This window comes from Fukomys damarensis, unplaced genomic scaffold (genome assembly GCF_012274545.1).
Source record: "Fukomys damarensis isolate Sample0158 unplaced genomic scaffold, DMR_v1.0_HiC HiC_scaffold_12, whole genome shotgun sequence".
NCBI lineage: Eukaryota > Metazoa > Chordata > Mammalia > Rodentia > Bathyergidae > Fukomys > Fukomys damarensis.
In genome coordinates, this window is record NW_022900924.1 from 16,022,967 (window position 1) to 16,039,789 (window position 16,823).

General features: G+C 39.6%; 1 protein-coding gene across 4 annotated transcripts in view; it reads left to right on the forward strand.

Moving 5' to 3' along the window:
* The window catches only part of Naa25 (N-alpha-acetyltransferase 25, NatB auxiliary subunit), a 68,006-nt gene that overhangs the window by 3,091 nt on the left and 48,092 nt on the right, over nt 1-16,823 (forward strand). For 2 of the 4 annotated variants that reach the window (XM_010604487.3, XM_010604490.3), the window contains exons 2-5: nt 7,661-7,746; nt 8,568-8,706; nt 12,238-12,356; nt 15,669-15,743. In XM_010604487.3, coding sequence (XP_010602789.1) covers nt 7,661-7,746; nt 8,568-8,706; nt 12,238-12,356; nt 15,669-15,743 — 419 coding nt within the window. Of the gene's footprint in view, nt 1-169; nt 855-3,404; nt 3,674-7,660; nt 7,747-8,567; nt 8,707-12,237; nt 12,357-15,668; nt 15,744-16,823 lie in introns of those variants that run through there. The other 2 variants (XM_010604488.3, XM_010604489.3) reach the window with 2 other exon arrangements.

A 16,823-nucleotide genomic window follows, 5' to 3' on the forward strand; every position in this document is an offset into this window, starting at 1 on the left:
CCCGCGCACTGATCGCAGGCTGCGTTGTTAACAGCCGCTCCGAGAGGAACCTGCGATGACCCTGCAAGTGGAAACCTGTTTTGGCGAGAGGGTGGTCCAACCAACCCGAGGAAAAAATTCTCTGCTAATGTCTTTATTTACGGATGGGCTGACAGGCAGACCCGATAGGAAGCATCCTTGTGCTCATACCCGCACTGATCGCAGGCTGCGTTGTTAACAGCCGCTCCGAGAGGAACCTGCGATGACCCTGCAAGTGGAAACCTGTTTTGGCGAGAGGGTGGTCCAACCAACCCGAGGAAAAAATTCTCTGCTAATGTCTTTTTATTTACGGAAATTAGGCCGAAAGGGTTGTCTGCCTAGTGGGCTGCCGTGTACTAGATGAAACTGAGGTCCTAAAAAGAAGGGGCTGACGCAAGGTCACTCAGATACAGAACCAGGCCCGGAATCCCAGGCTCCCAATCCAGAGCTGTTTTTGGTGGAGAAACAGCTGCTCCGGGCACACGTGGGAGGCTGGGGGAGGGGGTCTTGGACCCAAATTAGCCGTGAAGATGCTGTGCTAGCTGTCAGAGGGTATTTAGAGCTGCGGGAGGGCTTTTGCGATTGTGTGCTTTTTTTCTGCAACTTGCCTTCTGCGTGCTAAGTGGATCCCGCTTCACGACGCTTACCTCAACCCGCAGGCTTTCACATAAACCTTGATGTTATCTTGCTACCCTGGTAGTGAAAAAAAATATAATTTATATTTTTTGCATAACGGGGATGTTCTGTCATTGGATAATGGTTCCTTTTGCATTCCCTTTCCTCTCAGATGGTTTATGGTGTTGGTCTATCTCATAAGGGGGTGAGGAAGCATCAAGGTTAGTGGTTTTTGCAAAAATATTCCTCGAATTTATAGTGTGGTCGTTGCTAAATGGAGGCTTCTTTGCGTGGCTGTGGCCATTTAGGTGTTTTGGGGGGCAGGTGTTAGCTTTATGTTTTTGGCACACATGAGCTGCTTTTATTGCATAATTTTGTATGATCCCCTCATTTTGAGTTGAAGAATTGGCCGAAGTCACATATATGGTGAGTGGCAGACATAGGGCTTTGCTTTCCTTTTTCCCATTTCCGAATATTCATATGTCCTTGTAATATATTTTCAGAGGGTAGAGATGGTATATACAAGGTAGGTGACAGATGAAAAGAACTAAATGCAGTTCGTTAAGTTTTTTAACTAAAAAGACTTTTTTTTTTTTTTTTTGAGACAGAGTCTCATATGGGCTGACCTGGCCTGGAATTGGGACCCTCCAGTCCTAGCCTCCTGAGTAGCTGAGATTACAAGGCATCTGCCACTGTGCCTGGCCTCAGCAACTATTAATGTTTGAGTCGAGACATTCACCTGTTAACATGTATACAAGGTCATCTATAGTGGTACTTGCCCACTAATTAAAAGTACAATAACTGCACCGAGTATTTATGTGTAGGCTAACTCCTCTATGAGATAGATAAGGTTATTTGGCGTTTTGTTTTGTTTTGTTTCTTGTACTAGGGATCAAACTCATGAACTTGAGCTTGCGAAGTAAGTGGTGGAAGCACTGAGCTAAATCCCAGCCCTGTTTTGTTTTGTTTGAGACAGCATCTTGCTATGTAGTCTAGGCTAGCCTCAAACTGTCAGCAATCCTCCTTCCTCAGCCTCCCTAGTGTTGGGATTACAGGCTATATATTATTGTGGTCATAATAGGAAACTGAAGCCCAAAGCGATTAATTTCCTCAAGGTTGTAACTAGTAAGTTGTAGAGCTGGCATTCAAAACACCAGTCTCATTGGGGGAGCCCGGCCCTTGTCTAAGCTCATTTCAGTAGCACCATTGTTTGTACAGCATTATTGTACTGCTAAGGGTTTACTGTTTTACAGCTGTCAGAAACCTTGTCTGGGACCTCAGCTCTTGCTGTATGTTGTTGAGAGTGCACCTGAACAGGGCTGTGAGGTGATTTGTTGTGCGATTGCCATGGATTGAAATTCCACTTGTGTCTAGAGTTGAAATTTTACTTATGTCTAGAGTTGAGTAACCTTTTTGTAGATACATTTGATAAGTTGAAACGTTTTTGCGGTGCATCTTGCATTACTAATAATATATTGCATTTTTGTTTTTGAAAACTATCCATGAACTTTTGTTCTTTTTTTTTTGAGGGGGTACTGGGGATTGAAACCAGGGCTGACACTGAGCTACATCCTCAGCTTGTTTTATTTTTTATTTTGAGATTGTCTTGCCAAGTTGTTGGACTTGAATTTGTGATCCTCCTGCCTCAGCCTCTCAAAGTGCTGGCAGGCATATGTCACAACACTTGACTTTCACCCATGAACTCCTCTATTTTTTTTTTTTTTCTTGGTACCGGGTATTGAACTCGGGTCCTTGTGCTTGCAAGGCAGGCCACCGAACCGCTGAGCTAAATCCCCAGCTAAGGAAGAGAAGGCACAACCAACATTTTTTTTTTCTTTTTTGATACTGGGAATCAGACTCAGGGCCTTGTGCTTGCCAGACAGGCGCTGTGTGGCTGAACTATATCCCCAAAGCCCCTTCAACACATTTTGTACTTTTGTGTAACTTGGTGAAAGAAAGCCTCAGTGCTTTCTTGTATCATTACTGTTACCTTAAAAGTTTTTTGTTTCTTGTTTGTTTGTTTTTTGTGCTTGGGGATCTAACTCAGAACTTTGCACTTATAAGGCAGGTGGTGGCACCACTGAGCTAAATCCTGGCCCTTTCAAATGTCGTTATTTGAGTTTTATTTTGTTTTTGTTTTGGTGGCATCAGGAATCAGGACCTTGGCTTGGGAGGCAGGCGCAGTGCCACTGAGCTAGATCCCTGGCCCCAGTTAAGAGTGTTTTTAGCGGGGCACAGAGATGCACACATGTATTCCCAGCATCTAAAAAGGCTAAGGCAAGAAAGTTCCTGTCTTAAGGGCAACTCATAAAGGACCCCTCCTGTCTTTCAGGAGCTGTTCTCATTCCACATTAAATTTTTCTACTCTTAAAAAAAAATCCTGTTTTAAAATTTTAAAAGGAGGATAGGATGGGAATGTAATTCAGTGTGAAGTGCCCTAGGGTTTGGTATCCAGCTACACACACACACACAAAAAAAATGTTTTTAGTGGTTATGGGATAGGAAAGGGGTGGGGTGGAGAGAGATAATAAATATTCAATTGTTTAAGTAATTCATTCCACTTTTTAAATAGTTGGAAGTGATGTTTAGGTACAGTACTTACTAAATTTGCATAGAATATGGGAATTGGTAGGACAGTATATTGCAAAATAAATACAGAAATTCAGCCAGGTGTGGTGGCGCATGCCTGCAATCCCAGCACTTGGGAGGCTGAGAGGCAGGAGAATTGCTTAAGCTCGAGACCAATCTGGGCTACAAAGTAAGTTCCGGGTCAGTCTCAACTACATAGTGAGACCCTGTCTCAAAAACGACAACAACAACAAAATTTCAAAGTAGAAAAGTCTATATATAGTGTTTTGAATACCCAAATACACAATATGTACATACACATGCACAAGATCCTTTGTTCTGATCTGTTATACTTCTTGCATTAGCCTGGATCAGGTGTAGCATTTATTCCCCACAGTGTCTCCGCAGTGATAATCACTTCTTTGGTGACTTAGGACGTTTCCCTTGGATCTCTGTTCAAATGCTGGTTCAGGTAATTATTCTGGCATAGCTCATTAATAAAACTCCTAGGTCCTCAATCAGAGGTGATATTTATTCTGAGCCTCCTGTTGGATAGTATTAACTGTGAATCTTTTTCAGTTTTGCCCTGGAAGTGTGACGGGATATTTTGTTGACTGAAGGCTTCGTGGCTGTAGAAAGTCACTTGGCACAACTTATTTTTTTCTTCTGTTCTTTTTTGTTTTTTGTTTTTTTTTAAAGACAGGTTCTCACTATGTACTTGAGACTGACCTGGAACTCACTGTGTAGCCCAGGCTGATCTTGAACTCACAGCAATCCTCCTGCCTCAGCCTCCCAAGTGCTGGAATTACAGGCATGTGCCCCACACCCAGCTCTTCTTCTGTTCAAAAAATCATTTTAAAAGCCGTAACTGGCTAGGGATGTAGCTCAGTGGTAGAATGCTTGCCTAACACTCGCAGGGCCTTGGGTTAGATCCCCAGCTCTGCCAAAATAAAAACCATCAATTAATGAGAGATGGTCTCACTATGTACAGACTGGCCTTGAACTTGCTAAGTATCCCAGACTGGTCTTGAACTCACAGTCTTCCTACCCAGCCTCAAATGCTGAGATTAAAACTCATTTAAAATTTTTTTCTTTTTGCTACTGGGATTTGAACTCAAGACCTTGGGCTTGCAAAGGCAGGTGTGGTGCCACTGAGCGAAATCCCTGGACCTTGAATATTAAAAAAATTACTTTTATTTATTTATTTATTTTTAAGACCAGACCAGCCTGAGCTACATAGTGAGTTCCAGGTCAGTCTCACTATATAGTGAGACCCTGTCTCAAAAAACCAAAAAAAACTAAACACAAACCATGAAACCGAAACAGTGTTACTACTACATTCTTACCTAGATTTCCATACTTGTGAAACTGAGACTTGTTCTTTTTTTTTTTTTTTTTTTAAAGATTAGCAAGTACATTAGAGAAGTGATAGGCTGGAACCAAACTGACACTTTCTCTCTCTCTCTCTCTTTTTTTTTTTTTTTGGTACCAGGGATCGAAGTCAGGACCTTGCACTTGCAAGGCAGGCAGCAGAACCACTGAGCTAAATCCTCAGCCCTGACACTTTCTCTTTAATGTAAGGGAAATACTAGAAAAGTACTCAGCTTTCTCAGTGTTTCCTAGTGCTGTCTCAAGGACCACCTGAAATGTTTCATTTTTAATTGTATTTACCCTTTGCTTTGTGAAACATTGCTTAAACTAGTGCCTCTTACTGTTTCCTCTGATTTGTGGATGGCTAATTTTGGCCAGCTCCTTTTATTTAAGGGAACAACAGCAATCCCCATGGCCAAAATTGCAGTTATTCTTGAATAAGTTTAAAAAGATTTACTAGAAAGTGTGACAGATTTGGGATAGCATTTTTATTGCCCTGTTTTCCCCAGGAGCACATAATTTATATTAGAGAGTAATGTAAAATGAGAATAAAATTCTCTCAAAGGAGCAACCAATTAATCTGAGGTCACCTAAGTAAGCATCCAGGAAAAGACAAGTTGACATCAAGCAGTGTAACAGAAGTGTGTTAGTTAAAAGTCTTTTGGGTACAAGGAAGTGAAACTCACTGGTATTAGTTCAAGTCAAGGGGAGGTTGCCAGAAACCCTTGTGGAAGGCAAAGACAGGAATTTGTAATACCCGAGATCCTCATGGAAACTGGGAAGCTGTTATGATCTGAAGCTTCTTCCTTAGTTGCTAGTCTCAGCTTTTCTTTGTCTTTGCTTAGTGTGTGCCCCACCTTACCCCACAGTACTCAGGATTGAACCCAATGAATGATTAACTACACCCACCAGATATTTAAAATTTTATTTTGAGAGAGCATCTTTCTAAATTCCCTAGCCTTGGGCCAGGATTTAGCTCAGTGGTGCTGCTGCCTGCCTTGCAAGTGCAAGGACCCGAGTTCAATCTCCAGTACCAATGAAACTAAAACTAAAATAAATTCCCTAGCCTGGCCTTAAACTTGCAACCCTTCTGCATCAGCCTTCCCATGAGCTGAGATTACAGGCATTTTCTTCAGACTGATTTTTCCTGCTCTTTCCTCACCTCGCCCAGGGCCATCTGTTGGCTCTGTGGCCAGAGGAGTGAGGCTTTAGGTTCTCTCTCACAGACTTCATCAGGATTCCCTTTCCCTTCAGATGTTTGGTAGTGGCAGGAGGATGGTGAGTTCAAGGTGAGCCTGGGCGACTTAGCCAGACCTTCTCTCAAAATTTTAGAAAAAGAGGTGGGTGGGATAGGAATGTAGCTCGGTAGTAGAGCACTTGCCTAGCATGTGTGGCAGTTGACAACACAGCCTAAAGCTTCTTCAAAACCAAAAATTTAGAGCTGCCACTGGTAAGGTTGGACTCAAAAGACTTACGATTTTTCAAGTGGGGTTCCCCATGGCTTACTGATTCAGGCTTTCGATGTTGTAGTTACAAATTACCAGGAAGAGACCTAACTTGTGTGTCTTGGTATTGCCTGTCTACTCTGGGGTGGACTGCAGGTTAACACTGTCTAGACATGGTCATGTCCGGTAGTCTCATATGAGTCTGAGTTATACTCTGGGCCACCAGAACCACAGATTATTTTGCATTGAATGTTCCTATACTGCTTTGGAACTTTGATGAACAGAGGGGAACCTGATAGTAGGTTGTGAATTGGCCTGTGTTCTTTGTATATTTAGAATTGACAGTTTCTTATGCATAACACTTCTCATTTTCCTTTTCTGGAAATGAATCTGTTTTTGTCAGACCCCCCCCTTTCTTTTAATAGACCTCATTTATTCATTCATTCATTCATTTGGTAGCATTAGGGTTTGAGCCCAAAGCCTTTGCACTGAGTCACATCCCTAGCCTTTAAAAGTTTAAAAGAATTTTTTAGCTGTGTGTGGTGGCATATACTGTAATCCTACCACTTTTGAGGCTAAGGCAGGAGGATTGTCATAAGTTAAAGACTAGCTTGAACTACATAGCAAGACCCTGCCTCAAAAAAATTTTTTTTTGAAAAAATAAGTTTCTGAATTGCCTGGGCTCAGGCTTGAATTTGCAGTCTTCCTGTTTCAGCCTCTGAGAGTGCTGGGATTACAGGCCTATGCTACCATGCCTGCTTTAGACTTTATTTTCAGAGCAATTTAAAGTTTACAGAAAAATGGACAGAAAATAGAGTTCTCATATACTTCTTCATCTCCCGACACTCTACACCCATTGCTGAGCCAAATGATACATTATTAAGAAATGTTCATAAATTGTTTAGATTATCATTCACACTTTTTTTTGTGCTGGGGATCAAACCTAGGGCAAGCATTCTACCACTCTGCTACATCCTCAACCCTAGAGTTCTTGCTTTGTAATATACATTCTTTGAGGGTCTGCTTGTTTTTGTTTGTTTGATTTTGGAGACAGGTTCTCACTGTGTATTTCAGGCTGGCCTTGAACTCAGTTTGTAGCCGAGGCTAACCTCAAACTCGTAGTGGTCCGTCTGTCTCAGCCTCTCAAGCACTGGGATTACAGGATTACATGTCACCATGCCTGGCCATTCTTTGGGTTTTGACAAATGCATGATGACATGTATCCTCCATTACAGTATCATAGAGTAGTTTTATTCCTCTGAAAGTCCCTGTGCTCCACCAGTTCATTCCAGCCTTCCTGTTCCCAAGTAACTTGTTTAATTTTTCTATAGTTTTGTCTTTTCTGGAATGTCATACATGAATCATATCATACCTAGTTTTTTCAGGTAGATTTCTTAGCAATATGAGCAGGTTTCCTCATTGTCTTTTTCTGGCTTAGTAGTTTTGTTTGTTTTCTTTTTTTGTGATCCTGGGAATTGAACCCAGGGCCTCCTGCTTGCTAGGTGAGTACTTTGCCACTGAGCTCCAGCCTGACCATGAAGTTTTTTTTTTTTTTTTTGGTACCGGGGATCGAATAATTTTTTTATAGCAAATTAAGATACTTTTGAAACATCTGAAAGCAGCCTGTGCATTTTTTTTTACAGATTATCTTGATAATGGTAATAATAAAATGGCAATTCAGCAAGCAGATAAATTGCTGAAGAAACATAAGGATCTTCATTGTGCTAAGGTAAGTTCATTTGCCCAGGTCACTTTTGTTTTTGTTTTTTGGGTTTTTTTTTTTTTGGTACCAGGGATCGAACTTGGGTCCTTGCAAGGAAGATTTTTAAACTCTTTTATTAGTATATGTGATATAATTACATTCATCTGGGGGAATTGGGTCATTAATAGAGTATTACAGATGTTTGATCTCTTTAGAGACTATTCATGTTTTTTTCACAATACTTTGTAGGCTATTTATTTTCCTAATTGCTTGCATGCCGTAAATAATGTTTACTTGAAAACTATCAATATTTTGGGATATAACTTAAGTAGTTATTTTATTTTCACAGAGTCCTTTTCCTTCCTTCCTTCCTTCCTTCCTTCCTTTCCTTCTTTCAGACTGCTATGTAGTCCAGGGTGGCCTTGAACTCATGGGAATCCTCCTGAGTGCTAGGGTTACATGCATGTACCACTATGCCCACCTTCATAGGGTCCTTTTAAACACTGTTGAACACTCGTAATATGACTGAAATAGGGAAGATTTTTTGTGGGCGGTGCTTCTTGAGATGGGATCTCACTATGAATTCCAGGCTGACCTTAAACTCACTGTGTAGCCCAGCCTGGCCTTGAACTTGCAGACATCCTCTTGCCTCAGCCTGCCAAGTGCTGGGGTTACAGGTGTATGCCACCATGCCGAGCAAGAATCTTGATTTGCTTAGATTTGTAGTAAAAATAGGTTTAGTTAATCACCAGCCTAGGCATACCTTTAAAATGTCTTTCAGATTTGTTTTGTTTGGTTTATATTTTTCTGTATCCTTTAAAAGCTGATTTTTCTCTCCTTGTGATTAGGTTTTAAAGGCAATTGGTTTACAGAGAACTGGAAAGCAAGAGGAGGCCTTTACTTTAGCACAGGAGGTGGCGGCCCTGGAACCCACAGATGACAACTCACTGCAAGCGCTCACTATCCTCTACCGGGAGATGCATCGACGTATGTTTCCTTCTTTTCATTGCTTTTTGACCTGAGTTTATGAGTTCTCTGGTTTTTTTAGTCCAGTTTGCTTGTCACTCATGATTTGCAAGGCTGACAATAGGTAGATTGATACATTAACAGCTGTCTCAAGACTTTGACAGAAAGGGTGGTTTACATGTGTTACATTCTTTGAACTGGAAAGAGGGCTAACATGAGTTCATTTGTAACACTGTAATTTGCTAAATGGAACACTTACTCTTGTTTTTGGTTGGTTGGTTGGTATTTATTTATTTTTGAGGCCCTGAGGATTGAACCCAGGGAACCTGAACTACATTTCTCAGCTCTTTTTTCTTTTATTTTGTCATGGCGTCTTGCTAAGTTTCCCAGGCTGGCCTTAAACTTGGAATCTTTGTGCTTCCCTAGTAACTGGGATTACAGGTGTGCACCACCATGCTTGGCTCATATGTATTCAATTAGAATAGCATAATCCATTGTATTCTTTACTCAACTTCAATAATTATTTTTTTTCTCCTCATTGAGTTTATTGGTACATTTTAGGTATACAATACAGTTACATTCATTATTGGAATCTTATACCTTTACATGACAAGTCTTGGTTCTCATTTTTGCCCCTGGTCCCTGCCCTCCCTTCACCTCCTCCTGCCCTCCCCATTTACAAACATTTTATTTCCATTTTCAACTTCAATAATTATGAATTCGTGGCCAATTTTGTCTGTACCTTTTCGCTAGCCAGATTACTTCAGAGCATATCCTAAAGAGTTTTATCATTTAATCTGTAAATAAGTTGCTTTAAATAAGGGTTTTAATTGATTTTATTTTTTTTGTACTAGGTTTGGAACTCAGCACCTTGCACTTGCAGGACAAACGTGGTGCCACTGAGCTAATTAATCACCAGCTGTTTGTTCATTTGTTTTGAGACAGGGTCTCACTGTGTAACCCAGGCTGGCCTCGAACTTGTGGCAATCCTCTTGCCTCAGCCTCCCAAGTGTTAGGACCATAACTGTGTGCCACCACACCTGGCTTTTAATTGATTTCTTAAATATTTTATTGTGAAGTAATATTTTTTCATAATGCATATTATGAAAATATATTTTATGTAATATGCTAATACATTGGATGCATAGTAATGAACACTAGTGGCTCCAGTTTAAGAAATAGAGCACAGTTGATATTAGGAAAGTTTCCTGTGTGTATTCCTTATCGATGTCCGTTCCCTTTTTATCTCCCAAGGAGCAGGCTGTGCTGCATTGTTTCTGAGTGTTTCTTTGTTTTTTTATTTTCTTTTTTGTTGTAGTGGGAGTTGAGTCCCGGGCCTTTACACTAAGCTATGTATACAACCCTTGGATGGCCTTGCTTTGTTTGTTTTGGTACCAGGGATTGAACTCAGGACCTTGCACTTGCAAGGCAGGTGGCACCGGTAGCACCTCTGAGCTAAATCTCCAGTCTAGTTTAGTTTAGTTTAGTTTAGTTTTGAGGCAGGATCTCACTAGTTCAGACCAGCTTTGAGATCACTATGTAGCGAAGCTGGCCTTGAACTCTCAGATAACCCTTCTGCCTTAGGTTCCTGAGTGCTGGACTATAGGCATGTACCACCATACCCAGCAGACTTTGTTTCTTTTCTCTTTTCCTTTTCCTTCTTTTCTTTCTTCTCTTTCCATTCCCTTCTTTTTTGTATTGAGATCATACCCATAGCCCTCTTGCTTTTCTTTAAATCTTTATCACATTTATTTCCTTAATAATAAAACATTATTTTTGCTTAATTTTTAATTTTCTGTAAATGGATTTATATTGTATATACTCTGATTTACATTTTTCATCTAATATCCAAGTTGCTGTGGTTTACTCTTTTTTTTTTGGTACTGGGGATCGAACTCAGGACCTTGAGCTTTCTAGGCAGGTGGCAAACCATTGAGCTAAAGCTCCAGCCCATTAACTCATTTTCATTGCCGCATAATATTTATAGAGTGACTCTACCATGGTCTAGGAGAGGAATTGTATCAGAGTAAGTGTAAGTTTAGCTTAAGCATAAAGATAATGCCAGCTTAGGGCCGGGGATTTAGCTCAGTGGTTTCACCGCCTGCCTTGCAAGAACAACAACCCGAGTTCGATCCCTGGTACCTACCCTACATACATACATACATACATACATACAGATAGATGATGCCAGCTTGTTTTCTAAATACACAAGCAGTTGCCGGGCATGGTGGCGCACGGCTGTAATCCCAGCACTTGGGAGGCTGAGGCAGGAGGATCGCTGTGAGATTGAGACCAGCCTGGGCTACACAGTGAGTTCCCGAGCAGTCTGAACTACATAGTGAGACCCTGTCTCAAAAAAACCAGCCCTACCCCCAGAACAAGCAGTTTATGGTTCTGATTGGTCCATATCCTTGTGAACATTTACTTTTTTTATCGTTTTTTTTAATTGTTGGAAATTGAATCTAGGGACTTATTACATGCTAAGCATGCACTCTACCACTAAGCTACATCCTCAGCCAACACTTGATTATTTTTTTGTACCGGAGCTTGAACTTAGGACCTTGTGCTTGTGAGGCAGGTGGCAGAACCACTGAGCTAAATCCCCAGCCCTAACAATTGATATTCTTAACTTTTAAAAGTTTTGCCAACTTAATGGGAAGAAAATAGTACTTTATAGTTGAATTTTGTTTTAATTCTTATCAAAGATCAAACTTCAGGCTTGAGGTGTTACATCTATTTAGGAATTATGTTGATTTAGCAGTATGGTTTAAAATGATTATTGGTTGGATGTTTCTCTTGTCAAGTATTGTGTCAGAGTCATAGAGGAAAGATAACTCTTTCTGCCCTTATGTTACTCCTAATGTGTAAGGAGAAACAGATCACCAGGTGGTGTACTGCACCATAGTGGCTTTTTGTTTTATTTTTTGAGGTGAGTTCTTGCCATTTTGAACAGACTAGTGTCAAATCCTGGGCTCAAGTGATCCTCCTGCCTCAGCCTCTCGAGTTGCTGGGACTATATGGGTGCAGCACAGTGTATGTTATTATGCATTAATAAGTAATGGATTTATTTATAAGATACTAAGGTGCCAGAAGAAGACTGATTAAACTGAGGTGGAAAAGTAGAGGTAGTCCTCAGGAAAGGTCTTGTACAAAGGCATATATTTGAACTGGGTTGTGGATGATGTTTGATGACTAGAAAGAAGAAAGGAGACTGAGCAGAGGGACAGTATAAAGGCACGGGGGTAGGATCTATCACAGGACATCTGGTGGAACTTAAAATAGTTTGATGTGGCTAGGTGATCATGCTGGGGAAAGCGGACAGGGACAGAGGCCAGGTCCTGAAGGGTCTTGCATATAGTAACTGTGATGAGGAAGCCCAATCTGCAACCTTTCGCCAAGAGAAGTGTGGTGATCAGATGAGGCAAAGCAAATACATTCTTCTTTTTTAATGATAAGAAGCATCTATTTTCACCAAATAGGAAAAATGTTAAAAGTTATTAGGATTTGCTTTAACACTAAAATATAACTAAGTCTTATTTTTCTTTATATTAGCGGAATTAGTTACAAAACTTTATGAAGCGGCTGTGAAGAAAGTTCCCAACAGTGAGGAGTATCATTCTCACCTCTTCATGGCCTATGCCAGAGTGGGTGAATACAAGAAAATGCAACAGGTAACTTGATCCCCAAACCTACTGTGCTACTAGTAGAAGTTCTGTAAGGTTCTTCAATGGTTCTAGAGGTTCTTTAATGGATTAAATGGTGTGTGTGTGTGTGTGTGTGTGTTGAATGTATGTATTTGTGTGTGGAAATCAACCAGTTATTTATTGTTCAAGTTCTTTAAGTGTTTTATTTGGGAAAATTGATTGTTCTTCATTTTTGGCTTGATAGTATGTTTTGTTTGGTTCTGGTAAGTCTGCCTCAAATTGTCCCATTGCCTAATTGTTAAATTTTCAGAAAATAGAGGCAGAAATCCCAGAGTGAAAAATAAAGAGACTACAGAAGGGGTATCTTTTATTTTTTTATTTTTTGGTACCAGGGATCAAACACAATTCTTGTGCTTGCAAGGCAGGTAGTGGAACCACTGAGCCAAATCCCTGGCCCTGTATCTAATTTTTAAATTTAAGTGTCTCTGTTCTGCTGAGACGTTTAAATCAGCCAGGGGAGAACTCCCTATTGTCTGGAATAGTTGGTTTTTGTTAGTCTGTTTGTTTGCTGGAGGCAGCTCATTTGCCAGTCTGTCTGTTTCAGGTGTTCTTAGTACATATTTAAAGGAGCTTTGTGTGGATACATATTTGAAGTAGTGCAGAGCTAAAACTGATATCCCAGATGAAGGAAACATGCACTAGGAAGCCCGTAAACAAGTGGGATGTCAAAGTAGTGTTTTTTGTTCTTTAAAAAAGTTTTAGAAATAGGTAGGAGAAGTGAAGAGGGTAGGGGAAAGGAAATAAGGGAAAAGAAAAAATATGAGAAAAGGAAAAAATGGAAACAAAATCTTTGTAAATAAGGGAGTGGGGAGGAGTGAAGGGAGGCCTGGGGTATGGGGGAAAAATGAGAACCAATATCTGTCATGTAAAGGTACAAGATCCCAATGATAAATATAACTGTATTGTATACTTAAAAAGTACCAATAGACTCAATGAGAAAAGAAAATTTTTTAAAAAATGCATTTTTTTGGGGTACCAGGGATTAAACTCAGGACCTTGCGCTTCGAGGAAGGTGACAGCACCACTGAGCTAAATCCCTGGCCTTTTAAATTTTTTATTTTATTTAAATGCTTTTTTTGTGCATGTATTTTTTTCTTTTTTTTTTTTTTTTTTTTTTTTTTTTTTTTTGGTACTGGGGATCGAACTCAGGTCCTTATGCTTGCAAGGCAGGCAGTGGAACCACTGAGCTAAATCCCCAGCCCTTGTGTGTGAATTTTCTGAAGGCAGAGATTTCTTATTTGGGTTATTATTTTTTCTTTTTTTTTAATTTATTTTTTTGTTTTGGGGTTTTTTTGGTTTTTTTTTTTTTTTTTTTTTGAGACAGTGTTTTGCTATGTAGTTCAGACTCGCCTTGAACTCACTATGTAGCCTAGGCAGGTTTTGAATTTGTAGTACTCCTATCTCAGCCTCCCATGTGCTGGGATTACAAGCATGCACCACCATGCCCAACTTATTTTATCTTATTCTTTAACTAAAATGTCAAACTATAACAATAGATAAATCAGGCAGGGTAGATACTACTATTGTAGTATGAGTTCTTTCTTTTTTCTTTTTTGGTACTGGGGATCAAACTCGGGACTTTACACTTGCGAGGCAGGCAGAAGAACCACTGACCTAAATTCCCAGCCCAATAGAGCCATGTTTTTATTTTTTTATTTTTTGGTTTTTTGAGATAGGGTCTCACTATGTAGTTGAAACTGACCTGGAACTCACTATATAGCCCAGGCTGGTCTCGAACTCAGAGCAATCCTCCTGCCTCAGCCTCCTGAGTGCTGGGATTACAGGCATGCACCATCATGCCCGGCTGAGCCATGTTTTTAAAACATGTCTGTCATCAAAATTTTCTGTATTAGCAGATTATCCAAGGCTACAAAATGGGTACTGTGTGGACATGAAACTTTTGTCTCACGTTTTATATTAAAATTTTTTATTAATTTCTAATATTCACTTGCCTTTTCTTTTTTTTAAATCTTTGCATGTCATGAACTAAAGCTTCTATCTGATACTTTTTATCTTATACCTTCAGAGTATGTGTCCCTTACGGTTAGGCATAGGGAACTCAAGACACCTTACACTCTCTAGCTCATGTTCTGTGTCCATTTTATCTCAGGTCATCTGATTCTACCTCCATAGGTGCTCAGGTCTTGTTTTTCCATCTGATCTGCCTCATCCTGGTTTAAACCTCATTGTTTCTACTTCCTATTTTGTCTTTTCACAGTATTACTAACATGGTTTTTCTAGAAGAAAATAACTTCATACTTAGCATTTCCCTAATCCCTGTGACCCTTGGTTTACTAGTGTTGCCCCACCTAGTGCTAAGAATTGAATCTAGGGCTTTGTATATGCTAAGCAAGTGCTCTATCACTGAGCTACATCCCTAGTCCTGGACTTCCTTTTGCTCTTTCTCTCTCCCTTCTGGCCCTTTTCTCTCTTTTGCATTGCTGGGGATTCATCAGCACACTAAGGCAAGCATTCTGCCACTGACTTACACCTCCAGCCCTTGAATATTATGTATTTCACAATGAAAGCGTCAGTTTGCCCTCATTACTCCCACTTCCAGGATGGAACTCGGTCTTATGCGTGCTAGGCAGGCACTGTGGCACTTAGGTATATCCTCAGTCCATTTTATTTATTTATTTATTTCAAGACAAGGTCTTGTTAAATTCTCTAGGCTGGCCTTGAACTTGTGATCCTCCTGCTTCAGTTTCTTGAGTAACTTGGATTACAGGAGTATGCCTGGCATCTTCTCTGATTCTTAAGTTTAAATATACTGTCTGGTTTTCTTTATTTATTTTACCATAATTCATTAATATGTAAAGATTTGTTTAAAAATTTTTGAAACAGAGTTTTGATGATCTTGAATTCACTAGGCAGCCCAGGGTAGCCTCAAAACTCACTGCAGTTCTCCTGCCTTATCCTCCCAACTGCTGAGATTACAAGCGTGTGCCACCATGCCCAGCTAAAGATTGTTTATTGATGTATACTCAAATCGTATTTTTTGTTTACTTAGTAGTTTTATTAGAACAACACCTGATCACAGTATAGTCTAGAAATACTCGTCCTCAATTTTAGAAAAATATGATTTGAAAGATGAAATGTTAGTTGTGATATAAAATTCACTTCTGTGATTACCTCTATTGCTATAGCCACCAAGTCACTGGGCACTTACCCTAACTGGGATACATGTCTTGTTCTCCTAGGAAATGTTTTAACCATGTATCTGGATTATTATTCTGTATATGATATTTTCTGAATTAAATATTTATGACTCTCTTTCAGGCTGGCATGACTCTGTATAAGATTGTCCCCAAAAATCCTTACTATTTTTGGTCTGTGATGAGCTTAATTATGCAAGTGAGTATGGGATTCAGAATGGCATTGAGATTTCTCTTTAAAATCATTGTCTTAAATGTGTCTTCTGAACATCTTGCGTATGTTTTATTGTGGGTCAAATAGGGGCTTTACTTACATTATCAGCTGACTTTTAAGTTGGAGACAGTTGATACTTTTTGTGAGTTAGTAGATTGGCTTATTAGGATGGTCCATGGACTGAATTTCCCCTGAATCTTAGATTAATTTCTGGGTTATTTGATAAAGTACAAGTCTCCAAGAGTTTACTGTTTCAGTCTGAGGTTTAAGACAAATCTTTGAACTGAGTGGCCTTATGTTAGCACTTCTGTCTGACACTCACTTTGCTTTTTTGCAGAGCTTATTTCCCAGAACTACTGTAAGGACTAAAATGACATTTTATGTAGGAAAGGATGGGAGAAAGGAGGTAAAATGTAGTGATTAAGAAACAGATTTTCTGAGGTCAAACGAATCTGCCTTTAAATGCATGTGGTTTTACCACATGTTTTAGAGAGCTATTGGGGGACTCTCTTAACCTTAGTTTCTTTTTCTTTCTTTTTTTTTTTTTTTTTTTTTTTTTTTTTTTTTTTTGGTACCAGGGATTGAACTCAGGTCCTCGCTCTTGCAAAGCAGGTGGCGGAACCACTGAGCCAACTCCCCAGCCCACCTTAGTTTCTTTTTCATTTAAAGAAAAAAGTATATTAACTCAAAAGGTTATTTATAAGGAGTAAGTGAGCGCTGAACTGAATCTGTGCCCCTATTAAAACCAAAACAAAACAGGGGCCTGGGATTTAGCTCAGCGGTTCGGTGGCCTGCCTTGCAAGTGCAAGGACCCAAGTTCAATCCCCAGTACCAAAACAAAACAAACAAACAAAACAAAACAAAAAAATTCTTAATGTGCATTAATTTTTAATTCTTTATTTAAGGTAACTATAGTTAATACACTGTGAATAAAATTAATTGTTAATAATAATTAAATAATTATTTAATTCTAAATATTATTCTAAAAGTTATTATTTAATCTAAATAATGTTAATATCTCAAGAATATGTCTCAAAGGCTTTCATCTTTAAACACCCAATGAAA